The sequence below is a fragment of the Mobula hypostoma genome, chromosome 1, assembly GCF_963921235.1.
Source record: "Mobula hypostoma chromosome 1, sMobHyp1.1, whole genome shotgun sequence".
NCBI lineage: Eukaryota > Metazoa > Chordata > Chondrichthyes > Myliobatiformes > Myliobatidae > Mobula > Mobula hypostoma.
The window spans coordinates 32256700-32284622 of record NC_086097.1 but is presented as its reverse complement, the minus strand read 5'-3'; the positions used below and the strand labels follow the sequence as shown (position 1 = coordinate 32284622).

Here is a 27923-nt window from a genome sequence, read left to right as displayed (position 1 = left end):
TGGGTCTGGGAGATGTGACAATCACCGAACATTTAATTTTGCAGGGAGCCGGGTGCCGCGGTCTGGAGGGAGGGTGAGCTGCTCCAGACTGGATCACAGGAGGAACTTGGTCGGCTGGCTGGGATGGAGTGGTCCGGAGATCCAGCCAGGATGGTGACTTGTGCTGGCAAGGAGGAACAGAAACCCACTGAGCTCAGAGCAGCCAAGTGCAGCAGGGACTCCGAGGCTGTCCGCCCACCCGGGGTGGCAGGGGGTGACCCGGATGAAGATGTTCTGGGTGCTGGGCTGGAGAGCAGAGGTCCCACCCGAGTGGTGGAGGGGAGTCCAACAGCTTCCAGAGCCCCCGTAGTCGAGGGTGACAGTTCTGCCCCTCCTTGCTATCTGTCCTGCTCACTCAGTGAGGATGGACAGAACATACTTCAGGAATCCAGTGAGCTGGAGGGGGTCAAGGAAGCCGACAACCTCCATCAGAGACTGGGAGTCCTCGGAAGGTGGGAGCCGGATGCTTCTGGAGTTGCCCCGTGTTTCGGTCAGCCAGCAGGAATACGGGGTGGGGTAGTCACAGTAGATGCAGGACAGACCGGGGCCCCAGTGGGGACTGGCACAGTGGGGCCAGTTCAGAAAGGTCCCCCTGCCAACCTGGAGAGCCTGGCCGGACACCTCCCTGTGACCAAGGGTGGCCACCAGAGCTGGTCGGAGAGCCCAGAAACTTGGGTAGCAGGAGACTTGGGGACAGGAGGTGGGAACTGGCCCTTGGGTCTGGGAAAGGAAGAGGGAAGTGTTCCACCCACCTCTGGGGGCTTTAGCCTTCAGGGGCAGGGGCTCCCAGGTGGAAACCCAGGCCCGTGTCGTGCCTATGAAGAACCCCAGGCTGCAGGGAGCGGCCTGCCCGCCTCAGGATCACAGGCTTGGGGATACCACTCCCACGAACAGAGCACACGGAGGGCCAAAGAACCTCAGCCCACAACAGTACCAGAGGACAAGCACGAACAGGACCGTGGCACAGTGACTTGGAGCCCCAGGGCCGAGGGCGTCAGTCCCTGTGCAGAGGAACAGAGTGGCTGCTCTCCACCAGGGAATAACCCTGTGGTTTGGGATGGGCAGGTGAGGGTGCCCACAGGGGAGTTACCAGCGGCCCCTCAGGATATTACAGCTCCCAGTGATGATGGGGTGAGAGGCGAGGGACTCGGCTCTGTCCCGTGTGGGGCTTCGAACCAGCTCTCGGCCAGTGGGCTCCTGCAAGTAGGCAGCTCCGTGTCGGACCTTGATGTAGGACAACCTGCGCAGGAGAACAGACGGGAATCATTACCAGGAGAAAGTCAGCCCATTCCTAATTATTCCCAGGCACTGGGGGAATCTTCAGACTGCAGACGTGTGGTGTATGCCCCAGCCGGAGAGGATTGTGGAAGATCACCTGAAATGATGGAAGAGGTAATCTGTTTTTTTTCTTTTCTAACTGATTCTCAGAGAAATAAGATTAATTTTATTGTAGATGGATGCACAGGTGCAATGAAAAACTTACTGGCAGCAGCATCACAGGCACAGAGCATCAGATAAGCAACATTCACAAGTAAAACACAAATTAAACATAAATTATGCACAATTTTTTACAAGAAACAAAGAAGAAGTCTAGTTTAGTGCAAAATGATCAAAGTGGTTACCATGTTGCTAAACTGAATTAAGATAAAATTTATGTTGTGAAATTTGTTTGCAGCAGCAATACACAAAATAATATATTACATTAAGAAATGAAAGTTTGTGTGTGTGTATATATATATATATTTCTATGTATATGTATACTTATGTATATGTACTGTATATAAATAAATAAGTTATGCAAAAATAGCTCACTGTACTCCTGCCTCTGAGCTGGGATCAGGTCTCACTGTACCCTTGTCTCTCAACCAGGATTGGATCTCATCGTACCCTTATTTCTAAACTGGGATCAGATCTCACTGCCCCCATCCCTGAACTGGGGTCAAATTTCATTGTGTCCCTGTCGCTGAGCTGGGGTCAGATTTCACTGTGTTCCCATCTCTGAACTGGGGCCGGATCTCACTGTACCCCGGTCTCTGAGCTGGGGCCAGATCTCACTGTGTCCCCGTCTCTGAGCTGGGGCCAGATCTCACTGTGTCCCCGTCTCTGAGCTGGGGCCAGATCTCACTGTGTCCCCGTCTCTGAGCTGGGGTCGGATCTCACTGTGTCCCCATCTCTGAGCTGGGGCCAGATCTCACTGTGTCCCCGTCTCTGAGCTGGGGCCAGATCTCACTGTACCCCCATCTCTGAGCTGGGGCCAGAACTCACTGTACCCCCGTCTCTGAGCTGGGGTCAGATCTCACTGTGTCCCTATCTCCGAACCGGGGTCAGTTCTCACTGTGTTCCTGTCTCTGAGTTGGGGTCGGATCTTAGTATGTGCTTCTTCTTTCCCTGATTTAGGAGTCGTTTGGAATTCCGGTTTTGTCCTTGACTGATCGCCGTGGGACAGAACTTCAGGGCCTTGAGGAACAAGAGAGGGAAGGTCGAGGCAGCCGTGACGTAGTGACAAGGTATCATTCCACAAAGATGAGAGATCTCTGATGAAGGATTCTCTGTGATCTGATTCATTCCGCAGAGATGAGTGATCTCTGATGAAGGACTCTCTGTGATCTGATAGTGAATTCTGATGAAGGATTCTTTGTGATCTGATTCATCCTCATAACAAAAGGCAGGAGGGAAGATTGGTTACTGGTTACAGGAATGGTTGGTGTCATTGTAGGCACCAAGGTTCATTTCAGTGACCTCTACCTGTGTTTCACCCAATCTCAATAACCCCAACCCTTCCAAGTCATCCTCGTTGCTCCAGATTACATTGGATAGGAGAGTTGGGAGAGAATTGGAAACATGACAGATTCTGGAAAGCCAGAGTAACACGTACAAAATACTGGAAGAACTCAGCAAGTCAAGCAGCGTCAATGGAAAGGAGTAAACATTTGGTGTTTTGGTCCAAGATCCTTCATCAGAACAGAAAGGTTGATTATTTATTCCTTTCCATAGGTGCTGCTTGACTTGCTGATTCCCTTCAGTGTTTTGTACGTGTTACTAGAGAAGGATATGGGTGAAAGGCTGGCAAGTGGGACTAGGTCAGGCTGGCATGGCTGAGTTTGCCAAAGGGGCTGTGTCTGTGTGCTGTATGACTCCATGGGTGATGCCACTAATTAGAAACTCCCAGGAGCTGTGTACAGCCTGTCCTCCCAGCCAGGCACAGTAGTGTAGTGGTTAGCATAATGCTTTAAAACATCACCCTGGGTCAATTCCCACCGCTGTCTATAAGGGGTTTGTACACTCTCCCTGTGACTGTGTGGGTTTCCTCCCAGATTTCAAAGTCGTACTCTTGGGGTTAGTAAGTTGTGGGCATGCTGTGTTGGTGCTGGGAGTGTGGTGACACTGGTGGGCTGCCCAGCACAACCCGCAGACTGTAATTTGGCAGTCAATGCAAAACAATGCAACTTACTGGATGTTTTGATGTACGTGTGACAAATAAAGCTAATCTCTGTCCTCTCAGCCAGTGTCCAGTCTTAGAGCTCTCTGTTCTCGGTTTAACATCTGCTTTTTGTTAGCACCCAGCTGAAATTCTGTCTAACCTGGGCTGTGTGCTTTTCCTTTGTGCTCAGATATGAAACAGCAGAAAATTTGGAGCAGATGTTGAAGAGGCTGGGGACTTGGGGTGCGTTGGACGCCCACTGCCAGCCAACCTTGTTGGATCTGAGGGAGAAGCTTCAGGAGGTGCAGGTATGGATTGTGAATTGAGGAGGGAGGAGAGAGAGAGAGGAAAAAAAGAGTTTGGTGAGAGTAAATAGGGTGTTTGAACTAGGACTGTATAGGTGACGTTGGGTTTACAAAGGGGGGTAGTGTTGGCAGGACATTGCCATATCAGCCTGTAGGTAGGAAATGTCTGCCCTTGACACTCTCTTTCCTCACAGGCTGCCCAGTCTGAAGTGACATCCTGCCTGTCTGGGTCTGACGCAGAGCTGATGGAAGAGCATGGAATGGACCCCTACATACTGCCTTCAGCCACTAGGAGTGGGAGAGAGGACCTGGTGCAGCTACTGCGAGCTCTCCAGCGCAGGTACCTCCCGCTGCCTCTGTGCCTGAACATCACCACACCCCAACCTCACCTTCCAGCCCCTCTTCACCTTCTCTCCCCTTCCTGGTTACATCCCCCTCTGCACATATAGTTGACCTCCCCCCCTCCCACCACCCACCCACCCCTTCTGTGGTTCTGATTCTGTCTGTCATACCCCTCTCCCCTGATGGTTCACACTTTCGTCTCCTTTACTTAAAAGAGTCAGGGACTGATAGCCCTTGTGGTCCTCTTTACCTCCCTCCAGCAGCTATCTCCAGCACTCCCCTCCCTACGCCTTACTCCAACTGCCCTCACCTGGCACAACTCCCCTCACACCCGTCCTCAGTCCACCAATCACCTCGGACTCCTCTTTCACCACTTCCCTTCCCTCCTTTATACTAACCATCACCTTTCTCAGTCCTCGTGTCGGGGTTTGACTCAGAATGAGGGCCGCTCCTTTGCCTTCTCCCGATGCTGCCTGACGTGCTGAGTTCCTCCTGCTGTCGGTGCAATGCCCCAGATTTCATCCTCTGCAGTCTCCTGCCAGAATCAGAATCACATTTAGTATCACTGACATGACATGAAATTCGTTTTGCAGCAGGAGTAGAGTGCAAGACATAAAATACATGGTAAATTACAATAAGAATAGAGAAAAAAGAGATTTTGTGCAGCAGTTCTGTGGGTGAAATCTCCTTGTTGATGAGAGAGGTCAGAGGAGAATGGTCAGACTGGTTCAAGCAGACAGGAAGGCAACAGTAACTCAGATAACCACACATTACAACAGTAGTATACAGGAGAGCAGCTCTGAAGGCACAACATGTTGAGCCTTGAAGTGGATGGTTTCCAGCAGCAGAAGACCAGGAACGTACACTCAGTGATCACTTTATTAGTTACAGGAGGTCCTCAGTAGATAGTGAAAAAACAGAGCAAAATAGAGCAAGGCAGCAAAACAGTTCATGGACTCTTCAGAATTCTGATGGTGGAGGGGAATAAGTTGTTCCTGAATCATTGAGTGTGGGTCTTCAGGCTCCTGTGTCTCCTCCTTGGTGATATTAATGAGAAGAGGGCACGTCCCAGTTGATGAGGGTCCTTAATGATGGAGACTGCCTTCTTGAGGCATCACCTTTAGAAGATGTCTTTGATAGTGGGGAGGGTTGGGCGTGCAATGGAGCCGGCTGAATCTACAACCCTCTGCAGCTTTTTCCAGGCCTCTGTACCAGATAGTGATATGACCAGTCAAAATGCATCTAGACATTTGCTGGAGCCTTTGGTGACTTTTCTCCTCTCTCACTGCCAGTGAGGAGGATACAGAGACGTCTGTTGTTGGTTGTGTGCTGGTGTTAATGCTGTATGTGTTTGTTACAGAGAACGGTCCCTGAGCTCGGTGCTCGGAACCCTGGAGGGACTAGAGGAGGAAATCCTCCCATTGCATGACTCATTGCTCCGATTCCAGAGTCAGCCAGTGGTGCTGAGTGGACGCAGCCTGAAGCTCGAGCCCCATCTGGAGCTGCTGAAGGTACATCTGGTCAAAGAGGTGGATTTGTGGGAGGTGCTGAGTGCACAGTACAGGAGAAGGTGCATGGGAGATTCGACAGCATGTTAGAACAAAGGCAGACCTAGAGGCCTGAGGCTTAAGGGGGAAGTGGTTTGGAAGGGGATCCAGGGGGTCCCCTCCCAGAGAGGGGTTTGAATTGGGAATCCATTGGCTGAGGGGGTGGTGGAGGCAGAGGCTCTCATGAGGTGCAGGAAGTATCTGGGAGAGAATGTACAGGCTTGGTGGCAATGTCAGAGCAAGAAAGTGGGTGTCCTCACAATCAGTGTCCAATCTCAGAGCTCATTGTTGTCTGTCCTCAAAATCAATGTCCAGTCACAGAATTTACTGTCCTCTGTCCTCCCAGTCAGTGTCCAATCACAGATCCTATTCACAAGAAATTCTGCGGATGTTTTAAGTCCAAACAAAATATACAAAATGCTGGAGAGACTCAGAAGGTTTCAGGCCGAGTCCCCTTTTCAGGACCTATTGTTTTTTCTCCCAGTCAGTGTCCAATCACAGAGCTCTTTGTGTGTCCTCCCAGCCGGTGTCCAATTACAGAACTCATTGGCTGTCCTTCTGGTCAGATCAAAGGCAAGTTGGCTGATTGGATCCAAGTTCAAGAGCCATGAGGTTATGTTCGAGTTATGGAGTCATAAAGCAGTACTGCACAGAAACAGGCTCTTTGGCCCATCTAGTCTGTGCCAAACTTTTATTCTTTCTCGTCCCATTGTGCTGCGCCTGGACTATATCCCTCCATATCCTTAGCATCCATGTACTTGTCCAAACTTTTCTTCAATGTGGAAATCGAACCGGTATCCACCACTTCTGCTGGCAGCTCGTTCCACACTTTCACCATCTTCTGAGTGAAGCAGTTCCTCCTCAGGTTCTCCTTAAATATTTCACTTTTTGCCCTTAACCCATGACCTCCTGTTCCAGTTTCACCCAACCCATGACATCTTGTTCCAGTCCCACCCAACCTCACTGGAAAAAATTGCTTGCTTTTACTCTATCTATACCTCTCATAACTTTGTATACCTCTATTAAATCTCCCCTCGTTCTCCTATACTCCAGGGAATAAAGTCATAACTTACTCAAGCTTATCCTATAACTCAGGTCCTCACATAACACCTTGTAAATTTTCTCTATACTCTTTCAAAATTATTGATCTACTTCTTGTAGGCAGATAACCAGAATTGCATACAGTACTCCAAATTAGGCCTCACATAATTAGGTCTTGGACAACTTCAACATCACATATATACCAACTTCAACTCCTATACTCAGTACTTTGATTTATGAAGGAATATAATCCTGACAATGCAGTGTTGACTTTGAGAAGTTAAATCAGGGTAGGATTTATGGTCAGATCATGGGAGAGTTGTGGGGCACAACAAGTGCATATTTTGCTGGAAGCAGCATTATGGGTGAGACAGTGTGGTGAAGAAGGCATTTGGCGTGCTGGCCTTCAGTATAGATGTTGGGATGTTACAGTTATACAAGGTATTGGCAAGGCTTGAGTGGGAATATTGCATTCAGTTTTTGTCACCTTGCTAAAGGAAAGATGCTATGAATACAGAGGAGATCTACAAGACTTGGGAGCTTGAGTTATAGGGAAGGTTGGGCAGGCTGCAACTTTATTCATTGGGACATAGGAGACCGAGGGGTGTATATATCCATGGGCGTGGGGGGTGAACACACATAGTCTTTTTCCCAGGGAAGGGGAATAAAAACTAGACATACGGTAGGAGACAAAAAAATTTTAAAGGGACCTAAAGGAGAGTTTCTTCACCCAGAGGGTGGTCAATATATGGAATGAGTTGTCAGAGGAAGTGATTGAGACAGGTACAATAAAAGACACTTGGACAGGAACAAGGATGGCAAAGGTTTAGAGAGATATGTGCCAAACCTGGGCAAATGGGATTAGTTTAGGTGCATATCTTAGACAATAAGATCATGAGGCATAGGAGCAGACTGAGGCCCATCCAGTCAGCTCCACCATTCTATCATAGCTGACTTATTAACTTTCTCAATCCCATTCTCCCCGAAACCTTTGACACCCTTACTAATCAAGAACATATCGACCCCTGCTTTAAATGTACACAAAGACTGGGCTTCTACAGCCATTTGCGGCAGTGAATTTCACAGATTCACCACCCGCTGGCTAAAGAAATTCCTCCTCATTTAGTCATAGTCATACTTTATTGATCCCGGGGGAAATTGGTTTTCGTTACAGTTGCACCGTAAATAATAAATAGTAATAGAACCATAAATAGTTAAATAGTAATATGTAAATTCTGCTGGTAAATTATGAAATAAATCCAGGACCAGCCTATTGGCACAGGGTGTCTGACCCTCCAAGGGAGGAGTAGTAAAGTTTGATGGCCACAGGCAGGAATGACTTCCTATGACGCTCTGTGCTGCATCTCAGAGGAATGAGTCTCTGGCTGAATGTACTCCTGTGCCCATCCAGTACATTATGTAGTGGATGGGAGACATTGTCCAAGATGGCATGTAACTTAGACAGCATCCTCTTTTCAGACACTGCCGTGAGAGAGTCCAGTTCCATCCCCACAACATCACTGGCCTTATGGATGAGTTTGTTGATTCTGTTGGTGTCTGCTACTCTCAGCCTGCTACCCCAGTACACAACAGCAAACATAGCACTGGCCACCACAGACTTGTAGAACATCCTCAGCATCATCCGGCAGATGTTAAAGGACCTCAGTCTCCTCAGGAAATAGAGACAGCTCCGACCCTTCTTGTAGACAGCCTCAGTGTTCTTTGACCAGTCCAGTTTATTGTCAATACGTATCCCCAGGTATTTGTAATCCTCCACCATGTCCACACTGACCCCATGGATGAAAACAGGGGTCACTGGTACCTTAGCTCTCCTCAGGTCTACCACCAGCTCCTTAGTCTTTTTCACATTAAGCTGCAGATAATTCTGCTCACACCATGTGACAAAGTTTCCTACAGTAGCCCTGTACTCGACCTCATCTCCCTTGCTGATAAATCCAACTATGGCAGAGTCATCCGAAAATTTCTGTTCTAAAATGTTGCCCTTCTATTCTGAGGTTGTGCCCTCTGGTCCTAGACTCCCCCACAACTGGAAGCATCCTCTTCATGTCCACTCTGACTAGGCCTTTCAATATTGGTTATGTTTCAGTGAAACCCCCATCCTATTTTTCGAAACTGCAGTGAGTACAGGCTCAGAGACATGAAACACTCCTGAAATATTAACCCTTGTATCCCAGGGATCATTCTTGTGGGCCTCCTCTGTAACCTTTGCAATGCCAGCACATAATTTCTTAGATAAGGGGTTTGGCCAACATGGCAGAGTTGGGCCAAAGGGCTTGTTTCTGCACTGTGACTTTGTTACTTACTCTGCAGCAACTTCAGACTGCGGCTGGGACCCTGATTGAAGGCAGTGAAGTCGTGTGTGGTGAGCGTCCAGACAGCCTAGAGCCTGTCGATCACCGTGCAGTGTGCTCCATTGCCCATGCCTATGCCCAGCGATGTCAGGAGATGGGGGCACAGATGCAGGCTGCTGCCTCAGCGCTCCAAGGCCTGGACCATTTCCTGCGGTCACTGTGGGCCGCAGAGCCCTGGGATGGAGCTGGACAGGGGCAGCAGGCAGCTGCAGAGACACCCAGCCCACGGTCAGAGGAGGAGGCCAAGCGATTATGGGTTAGGGCCCGACAGCTGGATGAGACACTGGAGGCGGCGGGCCTCTGCCTCAGCGACGGGAGTTTGGGCGGCAGGGTTCGTTGCCAGGACTTGGTGGCAGTGCTGGACCGGGAGAGAGATGCCACTGGACGGGAGGAGCATCCCCCTCAGGAGAAGATGCGCACAGGGCAAGAGCGACTCATCCAACACCTGCAAGAAATTGAGCAATGTGCACAAGCCATGTTGTTACCTGAAGCCACAGTTCCGGCCGTACAGGGGAGGTAGGTACCGTTGGGATTAACACCTCCACCAACCACTCTCCATTCCATTTCCCAGAGGTTGTTTATTCAGTATATTAAAGGACCACAGAAGGACAGAATTACAGCACTTCATGATGTGCTCTGTTTACAATTTCAAATCACAACATAGTTATCACTGCCCACCTCTCAACCCCCTGGTCCCAGTAATCTCCTATTATACCTGTTGACTCCACATCTTATCATTTGCCAGCTTGTGATAAGCCAGCCTTTCCCTCCCGACACTTTGCACAGGAGGAAAGTAGGAGAGAATCAGAATGAAAATCAGGTTTAACATCACCGGCATATGTCATGAAATGTGTTAACTTTACGGCAGCAGTACAATGCAATACATGATAAATACAGAGAAAAAACTTAATTACAGTAAGTATATATATTTATAATAAATAGTTAAATCAAAGTAATTAGTGCAAAATCAGTAATTTTAAAAAGTAGTGAGGCAGTGTTTATGGGTTCACTGTCCATTTAGGAGTCAGATGTCAGAGGGGAAGAAGCTGTTCCTGAATCGCTGAGTGAGTGCCTTCAGGCTTCTGTACCTCCTTCCTGACAGTATATATGAGAAGAGGGCATGTCTTGAGTGGTGGGGGTCCTTAAGCCGCTTTTCTGAGGCACCATGCCTTGTAAGATGTCCTGGATACTAAGGACGCTAGTGCTCATGATGGAGCTGACTGATTGCAGTTTACTTCGATCCTGTGCAATAGGAACCGCACCCCCCCCCGCCCCCGCATACCAGACGGTGATGCAACGTGTTAGAATGCTCTCCACGGTACACCTGTGGAAGTTTTCGAGAGTTTTGAGTGACAAGCCAAATCTTCTTCAACTCCCAATGAAATATGGCTGCATTGATAAGTTGGGACCAGGTCAGATCCTCAGAGGCCTTGACACCTAGGAACTTGAAATTGCTCTTTCTCTCCACTTCTGATCCCTATATGAGGATTAGTATGTGTTCCCTTGTCTTACCCTCCCTGAAGTCCACAATCAGCTCTTTCCTCTTACTGATGTTGAGTGCAAGGTTATTGCTGCGACACCACTCCACTAGCTGGTATGTCTCATTCCTGTACAGCCTTGATGGTTCACAGTATTTACAATTACACAACGCAATCGTCGCTGTCCACAACACACTTGAACCCCTCAGGTGCCCACCCGTGCTAGAAATGTGCCATTGTACCAGTGGATGTTTCCAGGGACACCTGGGCATGGACGTAACCCCAGACAGTTGGCCTGGGCAGAGCCCTCGAATGCCTGCCGCCTGGACTCTTAAATGGCCAGCTTGGCCTGAGCCACGAGCAGGCTGACATGGAGGTAACCCTCTGCTTCCCTCACACCTTGGTCCACGAGGCTGGGTAACCGATCCCTCCGTCCTCGAGCCGGGTCTCAGTCCCCACCCCCTCCACCTGTACACTTGTCTGAGTCTGCCTGAACTAACTGCGACCCTGTAACCCACCCCCAGGCTGGACGCTCTGAAGGAGTTGGAGTGCGAGCTGCAGCGGACGGAACAGGAACTCGCCCTGCTAAGGGAAATGGCTCAGCAGCTGGTCACCTCCAACCCGACCCTCGCTGGAGAGGCACAACAAATAGTCCAGACTGCCAAAGAAGCATGGACTGTCACTGCAGGCAACCTCCAGGACTGGTTAGTAACGCATGGGACATCACTGCGGGCAATCTCCAGGACTGGTTAGTAACTTATGGGACATCGCTGTGGGCAATCTCCAGGACTGGTTAGTAACTTATGGGACATCACTGTGGGCAATCTCCAGGACTAGTTAGTAATTTATGGGACATCGCTGTGGGCAACCTCCAGGACTGGTTAGTAACGCATGGGACATCACTGTGGGCAATCTCCAGGACTGGTTAGTAACGCTTGGGACATCACTGCGGGCAATCTCCAGGACTGGTTAGTAACTTATGGGACATCGCTGTGGGCAATCTCCAGGACTGGTTAGTAACTTATGGGACATCGCTGTGGGCAATCTCCAGGACTAGTTAGTAACTTATGGGACATCGCTGTGGGCAATCTCCAGGACTGGTTAGTAACTTATGGGACATCGCTGTGGGCAATCTCCAGGACTAGTTAGTAACTTATGGGACATCGCTGTGGGCAACCTCCAGGACTGGTAAGTAACTTATGGGACATCGCTGTGGGCAATCTCCAGGACTAGTTAGTAACTTATGGGACATCGCTGTGGGCAACCTCCAGGACTGGTTAGTAACGCATGGGACATCGCTGTGGGCAATCTCCAGGACTGGTTAGTAACGCATGGGACATCGCTGTGGGCAATCTCCAGGACTGGTTAGTAACGCATGGGACATTGCCATGGGCAACCTCCAGGACTGGTTAGTAACTTATGGGACATCGCTGTGGGCAATCTCCAGGACTGGTTAGTAACGCATGGGACATTGCTGTGGGCAACCTCCAGGACTGGTTAGTAACGCATGAGACATCGCTGTGGGCAACCTCCAGGACTGGTTAGTAACGCATGGGACATCGCTGTGGGCAATCTCCAGGACTGGTTAGTAACTTATGGGACATCGCTGTGGGCAATCTCCAGGACTAGTTAGTAACTTATGGGACATCGCTGTGGGCAACCTCCAGGACTGGTAAGTAACTTATGGGACATCGCTGTGGGCAATCTCCAGGACTAGTTAGTAACTTATGGGACATCGCTGTGGGCAACCTCCAGGACTGGTTAGTAACGCATGGGACATCGCTGTGGGCAATCTCCAGGACTGGTTAGTAACGCATGGGACATCGCTGTGGGCAATCTCCAGGACTGGTTAGTAACGCATGGGACATTGCCATGGGCAACCTCCAGGACTGGTTAGTAACTTATGGGACATCGCTGTGGGCAATCTCCAGGACTGGTTAGTAACGCATGGGACATTGCTGTGGGCAACCTCCAGGACTGGTTAGTAATGCATGAGACATCGCTGTGGGCAACCTCCAGGACTGGTTAGTAACGCATGGGACATCGCCGTGGGCAATCTCCAGGACTGGTTAGTAACTTGTGGGACATCGCCGTGGGCAATCTCCAGGACTGGTTAGTAACTTGTGGGACATCGCTGTGGGCAACCTCCAGGACTGGTTAGTAACTTGTGGGACATCGCTGTGGGCAACCTCCAGGACTGGTTAGTAACTGGTGGGACATCGCTGTGGGCAACCTCCAGGACTGGTTAGTAACTTGTGGGACATCGCTGTGGGCAGCCTCCAGGACTGGTTGGTAACTTGTGGGACATCGCTGTGGGCAACCTCCAGGACTGGTTAGTAACTTGTGGGACATCGCTGTGGGCAACCTCCAGGACTGGTTAGTAACTTGTGGGATATCGCTGTGGGCAACCTACAGGACTGGTTAGTAACTTGTGGGACATCGCTGTGGGCAACCTCCAGGACTGGTTAGTAACTTGTGGGATATCGCTGTGGGCAACCTCCAGGACTGGTGAGTAACTTGTGGGACATCGCTGTGGGCAACCTCCAGGACTGGTTAGTAACTTGTGGGACATCGCTGTGGGCAACCTCCAGGACTGGTTAGTAACTTGTGGGACATCACTGTGGGCAACCTCCAGGACTGGTTAGTAACTTGTGGGACATCGCTGTGGGCAACCTACAGGACTGGTTAGTAACTTGTGGGACATCGCTGTGGGCAACCTCCAGGACTGGTTAGTAACTTGTGGGATATCGCTGTGGGCAACCTCCAGGACTGGTGAGTAACTTGTGGGACATCGCTGTGGGCAACCTCCAGGACTGGTTAGTAACTTGTGGGACATCGCTGTGGGCAACCTCCAGGACTGGTTAGTAACTTGTGGGACATCGCTGTGGACAACCTCCAGGACTGGTTAGTAACTTTTGGGACATCTCTGTGGGCGACCTCCAGGACTGGTTAGTAACGCATGGGACATCGCCATGGGCAACCTCCAGGACTGGTTAGTAACTTATGGGACATCGCTGTGGGCAATCTCCAGGACTGGTTAGTAACTTATGGGACATCGCTGTGGGCAATCTCCAGGACTGGTTAGTAACTTATGGGACATCGCTGTGGGCAACCTCCAGGACTGGTTAGTAACTTGTGGGACATCGCTGTGGGCAATCTCCAGGACTGGTTAGTAACGCATGGGACGTCGCCATGGGCAACCTCCAGGGCTGGTTAGTAACTTATGGGACATCACCATGGGCAACCTCCAGGACTGGTTAGTAACATATGGGACATCGCCATGGGCAACCTCCAGGACTGGTTAGTAACTTGTGGGACATCGCTGTGTGAAACCTCCAGGACTAGTTAGTAACTTATGGGACATCGCTGTGGGCAACCTCCAGGACTGGTTAGTAACTTATGGGACATTGCCGTGGGCAACCTCCAGGACTGGTTAGTAACTTATGGGACATCGCCGTGGGCAATCTCCAGGACTAGTTAGTAACTTATGGGACATCGCCGTGGGCAATCTCCAGGACTGGTTAGTAACTTATGGGACATCGCCGTGGGCAATCTCCAGGACTGGTTAGTAACTTATGGGACATCGCCGTGGGCAATCTCCAGGACTGGTTAGTAACTTATGGGACATCGCCGTGGGCAATCTCCAGGACTGGTTAGTAACTTATGGGACATCGCCGTGGGCAATCTCCAGGACTGGTTAGTAACTTATGGGACATCGCCGTGGGCAATCTCCAAGACTGGTTAGTAACTTATGGGACATCGCCGTGGGCAATCTCCAGGACTAGTTAGTAACTTATGGGACATCGCCGTGGGCAATCTCCAGGACTGGTTAGTAACTTATGGGACATCGCTGTGGGCAATCTCCAGGACTGGTTAGTAACTTATGGGACATCGCTGTGGGCAATCGCCAGGACTGGTTAGTAACTTATGGGACATCGCTGTGGGCAATCTCCAGGACTGGTTAGTAACGCATGAGATATCCAGGGCGACCTCCAGGACTGGGTAGTAACTTATGGGACACCGCTGTTGGCAATCTCCAGGACTGGGTAGTAACTTATGGGACACCGCTGTTGGCAATCTCCAGGACTGGTTAGTAACGCATGAGATATCCAGGGCGACCTCCAGGACTGGGTAGTAACTTATGGGACATCGCTGTGGGCAATCTCCAGGACTGGTTAGTAACTTATGGGACATCGCTGTGGGCAATCTCCAGGACTGGTTAGTAACTTATGGGACATCGCCATGGGCAACCTCCAGGACTAGTTAGTAACTTATGGGACATCGCCATGGGCAACCTCCAGGACTGGTTAGTAATGCATGAGATATCCAGGGTGACCTCTAGGACTGGGTAGTGACTCATGGGATATCTAGGCAACCTCCAGGACTGTAAACACAAAATAATCTGCAGATGCTGGGGTCAAAGCAACACTCACAACACACTGGAGGAACTCAGCAGGTCGGGCAGCATCCCTGGAAACGATCAGTCAAAGGGTTCCGGCCCGAAACGTTGACTGATCATTTCCACTGATGCTGCCCGACCTGCTGAGTTCCTCCAGCGTGTTGTGAGTGTTGCTTCAACCTCCAGGACTGGGTAGTAACGCTTGGGACATCACTGCGGGCGACCTCTAGGACTGGTGAGTGATTCATCTCTCATAAGCACACAGTTGCTGTGAATATGTTGTATGTCAGGTTCCGGGCAGCACACAGTGGTCAGGAAGAGGATGCACATGGAAATTCACAGAACACAGATGATGCCTGGAAGAGAGAGCATGTCTTGTGGGGTTGGGTAGAGCGAGGGAGGGGTGAAGGAGGAACAGAGGTGACTTGATAGAGTTGTACAAGATGACAAGGCACATGGAGTGGATAGGCAGAGATTTTTTCCACGTGGTAGAAATGGCAAATACAAGGTATATTGATTGGAGTGAAGTATGGGGAGATATTGAGGTAGTTTTTTTATTTTATGCAGAGGGTGGTGGGTGCATGGTTCGCCCTGCCAGGGGTGGTGGTGGAGGCGGATACATTAGGGACATTCAAGAAACTGTTAGATAGGCATATAGGTGAAAGAAAAATGGAGGACTATGTGGGAGGGAAGGGTTAGATTGATCTTAGAATTGGTTAAGAGATTTGCAGAACATTGTTGGCCAAGGGGCCTGTACTGTGCTGTAATGTTTTAAGTTCTAGGACATAGAACAGTACAACATAGGGACAGGCTCTACAGCTCACGATAATTCCATCTGCCTGCACATAGTCTATATCTCACAACCTATGCCTCTTATCATCTTATACACCTCTGTCAAGGCAGCTCTCCTCCTCCTTTGCTTCAAAGACAAAAGCCCTTGCTCACTTAACCTATAGATGTGCTCTCTAGTCTGGGCAGCATCCTGATAAATCTCCTCTGCACCCTTTCTAAAGTTTCCACATCCTTCCTATAATGAGGTGACCAGTCTTGGCTGTCCACTCAGTGTACTATAAGAGGTTATGCCTTTTATACTCTTGCTCATCTCTCTCAGCCTCTGCCCCCAGGGAAATTAAACCCAATGTGTCCAACCTCTCATGATAACACAAACCCTCTAATCCAGGTCTTTCTGCACCCTCTCCAAACCCCACCCAAGTTCTTCCCATCTGACTGAACACCAGTGCCCCAAAGAAACCCTGTGTGATCACAGGGAGAACTTGAAAATGTCACACATGCAGCGCACGAGGTCAGGATTGAGCCTGGAAATTGTTGGGCACTCAGTTTAGTCGCTGTAAAGACTGCACCATCCCTTAACAGATGTTCCTCTGTGTCATACATACATTGAAACGTACAATGAACTGTGTCATTCACATTAATAAACCAACACACCCAAGGATGTGCTGGTTGTACTTTGAAAGTGTTGCCACGTCTTCCAGCGCCAGCATAGCGTGCCCACAGTGCTAGGCAGAGCAACGCAGGACGCAACAAAACAGAACACAGCACTTGACAAAACAACAACAAAGCAAGCCATGTTCCTCCCTCACTCCCAAAGGCACATACATAGTCCGCGAAGGCCAAGGCAGGCCACCTTCAGCCTTCAGCCTCTGGTGGTCTCATAGATTTGCAGACACTGGGTCCTGACTTCCCTAGTGGACTCTCAGAGATTCACAGACTCGGGGCTTCAGTCTTTGGGCCTCAACTTTTGGATTTATGATCAATCTTTGATCCAGACCTCTGACCTTGGGCTTTGATTTTGACTTCCGATTAACCTTTGCGCTTTGATCCAGACCTCTGACCTTGGGCTTTGATTTTGACTTCCGATTAACCTTTGCGCTTTGATCCAGACTTCCAATCATCTTTCCGACTTTGATCTGGACTTCAGATCACAACACTCTCTTAACACTCAGCAAAAGACTTTGTTTTGTGAAGGGCAGCCTGTTGTTCAGTGCCGCAACGCAGCCCCTTTGTGTCTCCAGGCAGGAGCAGTGCTCTCTGTTGGTGGACTTCCTGAGAGAGTTCCAAAATCACAAGAAGGATTTGCTGTCCACCATAGAGAAGGGCAAGAATCTGACTCCACGACACTCGTCTTACATGACGAAAGAAAAGCTCCAGCAGCTAATGAGAGATGTAAGTATGGGTGACAGCTCGGGGCCTTGTAATCTGAGCAGAGGAACAGCTCCAGTGCACTGAAATGTTGTTTGTCTGGATGAATGCCTTTGGGGAGGGTGGGATGATTGCTTATCCATTTCTAGCATTCCTTCAATGGGTATTTCTCAATGACTTGCTGTATGCAGACCGAACCCAAAACACTGCTTCTCCCACAGTGTGACCCTCCCTCAGTACCTCCTCTCCCACAGTGTGACCCTCCCTCAGTACCTCCTCTCCCACAGTGTGACCCTCCCTCAGTACCACTCCTTCCTACAGTGTGACCCTCCCTCAGAACCACCCCTCCCACAGTGTGACCCTCCCTCAGAACCACCCCTCCCACAGTGTGACCCTCCCTCAGTACCACCCCTCCCACAGTGTGACCCTCCCTCAGTACCACTCCTTCCTACAGTGTGACCCTCCCTCAGTACCTCCCCTCCCACAGTGTGACCCTCCCTCAATACCTCCCCACCCACAGTGTGACCCTCCCTCAGTACCTCCCCTCCCACAGTGTGACCCTCCCTCAGTAACACCTCTCCCACAGTGTGACCCTCCCTCAGTACCACCCCCCCACAGTGTGACCCTCCCTCAGTACCTCCCCTCCCACAGTGTGACCCTCCCTCAGTACCTCCCCTCCCACAGTGTGACCCTCCCTCAGTAACACCTCTCACAGTGTGACCTTCCCTCAGTACCACCCCCCCACAGTGTGACCCTCCCTCAGTAACACCTCTCCCACAGTGTGACCCTCCCTCAGTACCACCCCCCCACAGTGTGACCCTCCCTCAGTACCTCCCCTCCCACAGTGTGACCCTCCCTCAGTACCTCCCCTCCCACAGTGTGACCCTCCCTCAGTAACACCTCTCACAGTGTGACCTTCCCTCAGTACCACCCCCCCCACAGTGTGACCCTTGCTCAGTACCACCCCTACCACAATGTGACCCTCCCTCAGTACCACCCCCCCACAGTGTGACCCTCCCTCAGTACCACCCATCCCTCAGTGTGACCCTCCCTCAGTAACACCCCTCCCTCAGTAACACCCCTCCCACAGTGTGACCCTCCCTCAGAACCATCTCTCCCACAGTGTGACCCTCCCTCAGTACCACCCCCCCACAGTGTGACTCTCCCTCAGTACCACCCGCCCCTCAGTATTGCCCATCCCTCATGAGAACCTCCCCTCAGTACCACCCCTCCCTCAGAGAGACCCCTCAGTACTGCCCATCCCTCAGTGAGAACCTCCTACAGTACCTCCCCTCCCACAGTGAGACCCTCACCTCAGTACTGCCTTACTGAAGACTTCTAGTGCTGAAACCTTCCACAAGTACCCTGTGACATGCTAGCACGGAGTGACTGGGCTGAATGATGGCTGTGCTGCTGCCTGGCCTGTGGCTGACTCCTGTGGGGACTGGAGTGTTGATCACTCCTCCATTGCATCAACAGGTTGATGATACCAGACAGGATCTCAGTGATAAGCAGGAGCTGCTGGACAAACTGAGGAACATCTGCTGGCGTCTGCAGTCCAACCTGCGTAGGATCACGGAATCAGAGTCCCTGCCTTTCCAGGGAGAAGCGGAAAACCTGGTGGATCAGTGGCTGGACGTAAGTGCCCTCAGGATGAGGAGCTGGTGTTTCATGACGGCTCCCTACCATGTTCCGGATTCTTCCATGGTAACGGAGTGGGGAGGGTGGGGGGTGGTGACACGATGGTGTAGCGGTTACCGTAACGATTTACGGTGCCAGGAATCAGTGATCAGGGTTCAATTCCTGCTGCTGTCTGTACAATCTCCCCATGACCATGCGAGCTCCCAGGTGCTCCAGTTTCCTCCCACATTCCGAGGACACACGGATTAGGGTTAGTAAGTTGTGGGCATGCTGTGTTGGCGCCGGAGCTATAGCGACACTTGGGGGCTGCCCCCAGCACATCCTCGGACTGTCTTAGTCGTTGACACAAATGGTAGACTTCATTGTATGTTTTGATGTATATGTGACAAATAAAGCTAGTCCTTAATCTTCTATCAACTCACCCTTGGTCCATCTTCTCCCAGGTCATGGAACGTTGTGTGCCGAACATGTTGATGGTCTGTGCTGATGCTACATGTGTTTGTTCTGTGTTGCCGGTATGCACATATGTTCTATGTGCATGTCCTGGATGGACACCCGTGTTTATCACCCTGTGCTCCATGTTGACAGAATCATAGAGCTCTACAGCATGGAAACAGGCCATTCAGTCCATCTAGCCCATGTCAATCTGGTCTTCTGCCTAGTCCCATCTACTTGCACCTGGAGCATTATCCTCCACACCCCTCCCATCCCTGTACTTGTTCAAACTTCTCTTAACTTTTACCATCAAATCCACATCCACCACTTTCACTGGCAGCTCATTCTACCCTCTGAGTGAAGAAGTCCCCATCAGGTTCCCTTAAATAGTTCCCCTTTCACCCTCAATCTAGTTTTAGTCTCAACCAACCTCAGTGCAAAAAGCGTTTACGCTGTCTATACTCTTCATAATTTTGTATAGGTCCATCAAAGCTCCCCTCAGCCTTCTATGTTCTAGGGAATGAAGACTAACCTATCCAACCTTTCCCTGTAACTGAGCTGCTCCACATATGTGCCATGTGTGAACACCTGTATTCGCGCCGTGCTGTCGCCTCGCAATGAGCCCGTGTTTCTCGGCAGGTGACGGAGAGGTTGGAGAAATATGGCTGCAGCCTGCAGCAGGCTCTGAGCCTGTGGGACAGTCTCACCAAGTGTGGCAAGAGGACGGGAGAGCGAGTGCTGTGGAGGGAGGATCCGCTGGGAGAGAGTGTGAGCCAGCGGGGGCCAGTGCCGCTGGATGGGGGGAGTGCGGTAAGTTGGTTTAGTGTTGTCACGACAGGAACTTTGTTTGGCATGCCTTCTGGATATAGTGTTTTGTTACAATAGTACATTGAGGCAATACAAGGGGAAGCAATAACAGAATGCAGATTAAAGTATTACAGTTACAGAGAAAGTGCAGTGCTGGCAGACGGTAAGGTGCAAGACCTTGGACGGGACGAGGTTGATTGTGAGGTCAAGAGTCCAGCTCAGCAGACCAGAAGACCATTTAATAGTCTCATAACAGCCCGGTAGGAGATGCCCTTGAGCCTGTTGGGACATGCTTTCACCTTCTGCCCAATGGGAGAGGAGAGAAGTGAGGACGTCTGGGGTGTGTGGGGCCTTTGATTACGTTGGCTGCTTTACTGAGGCAGTGAGAAGTGTAGACAGAGCCCATGGAGGGGTGGAGACAACTCTCTGTGTGCTCGGCCAGGTGTGGCTGAAGAGATGGTCACATGCAACTGGCCTGGTCAGAGGCCTCACTCTGAGGGCTGCTCGTGTTGGACGGAGGGGGTGGTGACCAATGTGAACAGCAGGATCCCAGTCACAGGATGAAGGAGACAAAGTGTGGTTTGGCAGTTTTGGGTTTGGATTAAGTAAAGAATTCTGGGTACAGGGAGATCCTCAACTCCTCTGTGAATAGTGAACACCACCCCACCCACAGTGTGACCCTCCCTCAGTACCGCCCCTCCCTCAGTACCATCCCTCCCTTAGTACCATCCCTCCCTGTGCAGGGTTAGATTGGACATCTGTGGGAAGAATCAAACCCAGAATCTGCAGAAGTTCCAAAAGGCATCCAGCACCGAAAGAGTTAAGTTACGTTAATCATCCAACCCTCTTCCTCCAGCTTTCACAAAGCAGAGTGTGTGTTTGGTTAGGAAATAGATGGTGGTGTAATCTCCTCCCCACATACCACTGTTAGAATTTACTTTCACTTTACTAACCGTCAGACAGTCTGGCATCTCCACATCCCAGGCAGGGCGTGGTGCAGTCCACCTGTACGGGAGGTAGGGACCGACCAGACATCCTGAGAAGGTAGGACAGTAATGTGCTGCCACACCCCCCCTCCCCCAACAGAGCACCTGGGGCACTTTCCTGTGCTTGTTGGTCTGTCTGTCCTTCTGTACCAGAGACGGGGAGCAAATGAAGGACAGAGGAATTGGGGAAGGGGTGGGACTGAGGGAGAGGTTCAGGAAGAGAGAACAGCCCTGCAACCAGCAGGTGTCTGAACCAATTTGGATAACTTCACTCGCCACAAATCTGAACTGACTCCCCAACCCATAGACTTACTTTCAAGGACTCTACAACCCACGTTCTCAGTATTTTTTATTTAACCTTTCAATTTAATTTTTAAAAAATTTGCGCAGTTTGTCTTTTTTTGCTAACTGGTTGTTTGTCTGTCTTTGTTATATATATTTTCTTGTAAATGATGTATTTCTTTATTTTCTTGCAAATGCCTTCAAGAAAATGAATCTCAAGGAAGTGACAGATAAATAATTTGATAAGAAAATTTATTTTGACTTGAGATTCTGATTCTGAGAAAGATAGAGAGGGAGACATCAGGTGAGCAGGTGGAAAAGAGTGTGTATGACAGAGAACAAGGGATTGACTGAGAGCAACAGAGAGGGATAGATGGGGAGAGAGAGAAATGGAGAGGCCCAAACTAGGGTGTGGGAGAGGTTCAGAGAGGGAGCCCAGTATAAGAGGCAAGGCCAAGAATCTGAACCTTCCCGAACTAGTACTGCAGGTTTAGGCACAGCAGACTGAGCTTACAGGTATGTTGTAATTTATTTCTCTACATCAGGTAAAGTACAGGCTCATTCCCCCTAGCCAGGTGTAGTGGCGAGCTCGACATGCCCTGCCTCTGTGAGAACTAACCAGGCAGCATCAGGGTTCGTGAGAACTGGAAGGAAAAACAGAAACACTTGTGTCCCACCTGCCTTTCCACCATTTAAATCTTTTGTACTCCCACTCTGACTGGCCTCAGTCGGCAGCTTCCTTCATTAACACCCCCCTCCCACAACAATAAATTACTGACCAGATGACCTCAGCAGCTTATCCCCATGGCAACCTTGTCCTCAACCTTGTCATGGATGTTCCTTTTGTTCTGTCCGTCCCTGTCCCATTCTCTCCGCAGGTTAAATCAAGTCAAATATTCCCTCTTTCCCAACTGCTGTAGTTCGTGATCAGAAACCTTAATTCTGCTTTTCTCCCCTTGAATTTCCCTGCTTTATCATTTTGTGTACCAGAGTGATGACCTCACATCCCACCTGCCAAACTCCCTCCGTCCCACTCACTCAGGTGGTCTGTAGCCCCATGATGCCCTTTTACACCCCCTCTGAATCAGAATCGGGCCTATTATCTCTGAGATATGTTGTGAACTTTGTTTTGTGGTAGCAGTGCAGTGCATTACTTTAAAAAATCATGCTGCATTTAAGAAATATATAAACACATAAATAAGTAGTGTAAAAAGAGAGCAAATAGTGAGGTGGTGTTCATGGGTTCATAAGCAGGCAAGTACCCTGGGGAAGAGACACCAAGTGTCCACCCTATCTAGTACTCTTATAACTTTATAGAGTGATGGGTGTGTGGAGTGTACTGCCGGGGGTGGGGGCAGAGACAGATACGTTAGGGGCATTTAAGAGACTGTTGGATAAGCACATGGATGATAGAAAAATGGAGGGCTCTGTGGGAGGGAAGGGTCAGGTTGATCTTAGAATGGGTTAAGAGATCAACACGATATTGTGCACGGAAGGGCCTGTACTGTTCTGTGTTTGATGAACATGTTCTGGATGCTGAGGGTCCTTAATGACAGATACCACCTTCTTGAGGCATTGCCTGTTGAAGCTGCACTGAACACCCCACCTGGATGAGTGTCATCTCTCCTCAGCCTTCTGGACCCCAAAGAAAGCAACCCCAAACTCTCCAGTCTTCCCTCAGTCACAGTTTTCCAACCTTGTGACTCTCCTCTGCCCCTTTTCTGGTGCAGTCACGTCCTCTCTGTGTGCAGTGATCAGAGCTGTACTCAGTGCTCAGTCTAGCCAATATTGTATACAGTACCAGCATTAGAATGTAGAACAGTACAGGCCCTTCAGCTTATGAGGTTGTGCTGACCCTTCAACCTAACTCTTCCCTCCCACATAACCCTCCATTTTTCTTTCATCCATGAGCCTCTCTGATAGTCTCTTAAATGTCCCTAATGTATCCCCCTCTATCACTATTCCTGGCAGGATGCTCCACTGACACACTCACCACTCTCAGTGTGGGAAAGAAATTACCTCTGACATTCCCCCCCTTATACTTTCTTCCAATCACCTTAAAATTTGTCCTCTCGTATTGGCCATTTCTGCCCTGGGAAAAAGTCTCTCTCCACTCTATTTGTGCCTCTTATCATCTTGTACGAGATGATCAAGTCACCTCTCTCATCTTCCTTCACTCCAAAGAGAAAAGTTCGAGCTCACTCAACCTCTCCTCCTAAGACTGCTCTCCAATCCAGGCAGCATCCTGGTAAATCTCCTCTGCACCCTCTCCACCACATCCTTCCTATAATGAAGCCGCGAGAACTGAATAGCCACTTCCGCCAGCCTTTGATAAATAAAAGGAGGCATTCCCAGATATTTCCATGTACTTTACCACCATCAAAACCTCAGGAATTGTTGGACCCTGCCTTGAGAGTTTTTCCAGTCTTCATCCAAATATTGTTCTCGGTCTCAAGCTGCGTGTTTCCACCAGTCACTGTGGCACAGTAGCATTGTGGTTAGTATAACACTTTGCACCACCAGCTGTAACATTGAGGGTCAATTCCTGTCGCTGTCTGTAAGGAGTTTCTACGTTCTCCTCACGACCGTCTGGGTTTCCGCTGGGTGATCTGGTTTCCTCCCACATTTCAAAGACACCATAGGTCAGGGTTAGTGAGCTGTGGGCATGCTATATTGGTGCTGAAAGCATGCTGACACTTGTGGGCTGCCCCCAGCACATCCTTGGACAGTGTTGGTCATTGACAAAAACGACACACTTCACTGTATGTTTCGATGTTTTGATGTAGAAACATAGAAAACCTACAGCACAATACAGGCCCTTCTGCCCACAAAGCTGTGCCATGCTGAACATGTCCCTACCTTAGAAATTATTAGGCTTACCCATAGCCCTCTATTTTTCTAAGCTCCATGTACCTATTTAAAAGTCTCTTAAAAGACTCTATCGTATCCACCTCCACCACCGTTGCCGGCAGCCCATTCCACGCTCTCACCACTCTCTGTGTAAAAAAAATTTAACCCTGACATCTCCTCTGTACCTACTCCCCAGCACCTTAAACCTGTGTCCTCTTGTGGCAACCATTTCAGCCCTGGGAAAAAGCCTCTGACTATCCACATGATCAATGCCTCTCATCTTATACACCTCTATCAGTTCACCTCTTGTCCTCCTTCGCTCCAAGGAGAAAAGGCCGAGTTCACTCAACCTGTTTTCATAAGGCATACTCCCTAATCCAGGCAACATCCTTGTAAATCTCCTCTGCAGCCTTTCTATGGCTTCCACATCCTTCCTGTAGTGAGGCGACCAGAACTGAGCATAGTATTCCAAGTGGGGTCTGACCAGGCATAGACACCTGTGACAAATAAAGCTAGTCTTTAAACTTCGGTCAGTGCTGGGCTGCCTATATCTGGGGCTGGCCTGCAGCTTCGGACTGAGAGGGTTTGCTGGACCTTTGGTCGCCTTTGTCTGCTTGATTGTCCCGTGTCACTCTCCCTGCAGGACCAGGCTCGGGCACGGGAACAGCAGGTCCGCACCTTCCATGAGAAGGCATTGAGGATCCAGAAACTGCTGGAGTGGGAGGAGGTGCCGCTTGAGTTACAGGTAAGGGAGGGGTCTCTGTAGCAACAGGGCACCCTTCTGCCAGACGGGTGGCTGGGTGGGAGAGGGAGTAGCAAGGTTTCACTCTGAATTGGCATGGGGCGTTGATTGTATGTTCTGTGGAACGGTCGGCCATGGTGGGTTGGCACGGTAGCATAACGCTATTACAGCTACAGCTGTGAGATCGGGGTTCAGTTCCCGTGACTGTAAGGAGTTTCTATGTTCTCCCCGTGACCATGTAGGTTTCCTCTGGGTGACCTGGTTTCCTCCCATGTTCTAAAGATGTTTGTAAGTTGTGGGCATGCTAAGTGGGCCTCAGAAGCTGCACTTTTTTATGTCCCAATGCTGTTCTGAGTTCTGTGTGCTAATTTCGTAAGCGATTTATTGAAATAGAGATGGTTGAGCTCTGTGACACAGAGGATCAGGATGTTGTAGAACGTGATTTGCAAACGGCCGGAGCGTGGGTACAGTGAGTCGTTACGGAAGTGCTATTGTTTACTGTTTGGGGAACTGAATACAAAGGTGGGGAGGTGGCAGAGTTATGTACAGTAAACTGTTTTACTTGCTGGGGTTATCAAGGCAGCAGGCATGATTGCATTTATTCCCCGTCCTTGTAAAGGAAATAAAAATATAACTTTAGTGTATAGTTACTGATGTGTTTAACACAGAGGGTGGTGGGTGCAGGGAACAACTGCCAGATGTGGTGACAGAGACAGATTCATTAAGAGTCTCTTACTGCAGATAGGTACGTGGATGAAAGGAAAATGGAGGGTGGTGTAAGAGTGAAGGGAAAAGCTTGTCTTCAAGCTACTGAACTGGTGTGGATAACTTAAATTGCCACAACTCTGCAGCCTACAGACTCACTTTCAACACTTTCAAAACTCTACAGCTCATGTTCTCAAAGATTTTTTTATAAAGTTTGTCTTTTGCACATTGGTTGTTCGTCAGTCTTTGTTTATGTATATTGTATTTCATATTTTTTCCTGTAAAACCCTGTAAGGAAGCGAATCTCAAGGTAAAATATGGTAACGTACATGTAATTTGATATTAGATTTAGTTTGAACTTTGAGCTTTGCATACTGTTCACACAGGTCATTACAACAGTGAATTGAAAACTACAAGGACTCTGTCTGTCTCAGGGACAACTGTTTAGGAGGGGACTCAGGTCATGAGTCTGGGGTCTTTGGTCTGAGTTGATGGGTCAGGAAGTTTGGATATGGGACCCAGTGTAGAGATTGGGTCCAGGGATCTTGGATTTACGATCTTTGGGTTTGTGTATGGGCATCAGCTTTGTGGGGGGGGGTGTCTTTGGCTTGCAATACAAGGAGTCTGTGGTTTGGGGGTGTGGGGGGCTTTAGAGCTATTTGGGGAACTGAATTTCCAAATCCCAGAATTTCAGAATTGTTTAAAAACGTGACCATAGAAGGCCAGAAGTTGGTAGGGTGGTTAAGAATGTGTATGATGTGTTGGCCTTTATTAGTCGGGTGATTGAGTTCAAGAGCTGTGAGGTAATGCACACTTGGACTATTGTGTTTAATTTTGGTCACATTATTGTAGGAGGGACGTGAAGTCATTAGAGAGGATCCAAAGGAGATTTACCAGGATGCTGCTTGGATTAGAGAGCATGTTTTAATGAAAAACACAAGAGATTCTGCAGATGCTGGAAATCCAAAGTAACGAGTGCGAAGTGCTGGAGGAACAGCAGGTCAGGCAGCATTCATGGAAAGGAATAAGCAGTCGATGTTTTAGACAATAGGTGCAGGAGTAGGCCATTCCACCCTTCGAGTCAGCACCGCCATTCATTGTGATCATGGCTGATCATCCACAATCAGTACCCTGTTCCTGCCTTCTCCCCATATCCCTTGACTCCGCTATCATTAAGAGCGCTATCTAACTCTTTCTTGAAAGCATCCAGAGAATTGGCCTCCACTGCCTTCTGAGGCAGAGCATTCCACAGATCCACAACTCTCTGGGTGAAAAAGCTTTTCCTCAGCTCCGTTCTAAATGGCCTACCCCTTATTCTCAAATTGTGGCCTCTGGTTCTGGACTCCCCCAACATCAGGAACATGTTTCCTGCCTCCAGCGTGTCCAATCCCTTAATAATCTTATATGTTTCAATCAGGTCCCCATTCATCCTTCTAAATTCCAGTGTATACAAGCCCAGTCTCTCCAATCTTTCAACATATGACAGTCCCGCCATCCCGGGAACTAACCTCGTGAACCTCCGCTGCACTCTCTCAATAGCAAGAATGTCCTCCTCAAATTTGGAGACCAAAACTGTACACAATACTCCAGGTGTGGTCTCACCAGGGCCCTGTACAACTGCAGAAGGACCTCTTTGCTCCTATACTCAACTCCCCTTGTTATGAAGGCCAACATGCTATTAGCTTTCTTCACTGCCTGCTGTACCTGCATGCTTACTTTCAGTGACTGATGAACAAGACCCTTCATCAATCTGTTTATTCCTCTCCTTCGATGCTACCTGACCTAAGATTTTTATTTTTTATTTAGAGGGAGACAGTGTGGAGTAGGTCCTTCTGGCCCTTCGAGATCACGCCGCCCCAGCAACCCCTGATTAGCCTAACCACGGGGCAATTTACAGTGACTAGCTAACCTACCAATTGGTATGTCTTTAGACTGTGGGAGGAAACCAGAGCGCCTGGAGGAAACCCACGCATCCCACGGGGAGGACAGACACCAGCACTTTGTGCACATCGTATGAGGGTAGCTTGAGCGAGCTAGGGCTTTGCTCTGGAGTGAAGCAATATGAGAAGTGACTTGATAGAGATGTACAAAATGATAAGAGGCCTTGATAGAACAGACAGCCAGAGACTGTTTCCCCAGGGTGGAGATGGCTAATATGAGGGGGTCTAATTTTAAGGTGATTGGAGGAAAGTATAGGGGGGATGTCAGAGTTGATTTTTTTTTTACACAGAATGATTGGTGTGTGGAACGCTCTTCTGAGGTGATGGTAGACGCGGATACATCAGGGACATTTAAGACGCTCTTAGATAGACACATGGATGAAAGAAAACTGGAGGAAAGGGGTGATTTGGTTAAAAGGTTGGCACAACTG

General features: G+C 49.5%; 1 protein-coding gene across 5 annotated transcripts in view; it reads left to right on the top strand.

Moving 5' to 3' along the window:
• Positions 1-27923, top strand: part of LOC134345253 (nesprin-2-like) — a 276033-nt gene that overhangs the window by 37142 nt on the left and 210968 nt on the right. For 4 of the 5 annotated variants that reach the window (XM_063045672.1, XM_063045636.1, XM_063045656.1 and 1 more), the window contains exons 13-23: positions 45-1431; positions 2437-2546; positions 3651-3768; positions 3960-4105; positions 5468-5618; positions 9027-9583; positions 11070-11249; positions 16978-17128; positions 18584-18742; positions 19820-19990; positions 24749-24850. In XM_063045672.1, the coding sequence (XP_062901742.1) occupies positions 45-1431; positions 2437-2546; positions 3651-3768; positions 3960-4105; positions 5468-5618; positions 9027-9583; positions 11070-11249; positions 16978-17128; positions 18584-18742; positions 19820-19990; positions 24749-24850 (3232 nt within the window). The remainder of the gene's footprint in view (positions 1-44; positions 1432-2436; positions 2547-3650; positions 3769-3959; positions 4106-5467; positions 5619-9026; positions 9584-11069; positions 11250-16977; positions 17129-18583; positions 18743-19819; positions 19991-24748; positions 24851-27923) is intronic. The other variant, XM_063045664.1, reaches the window with a different exon arrangement.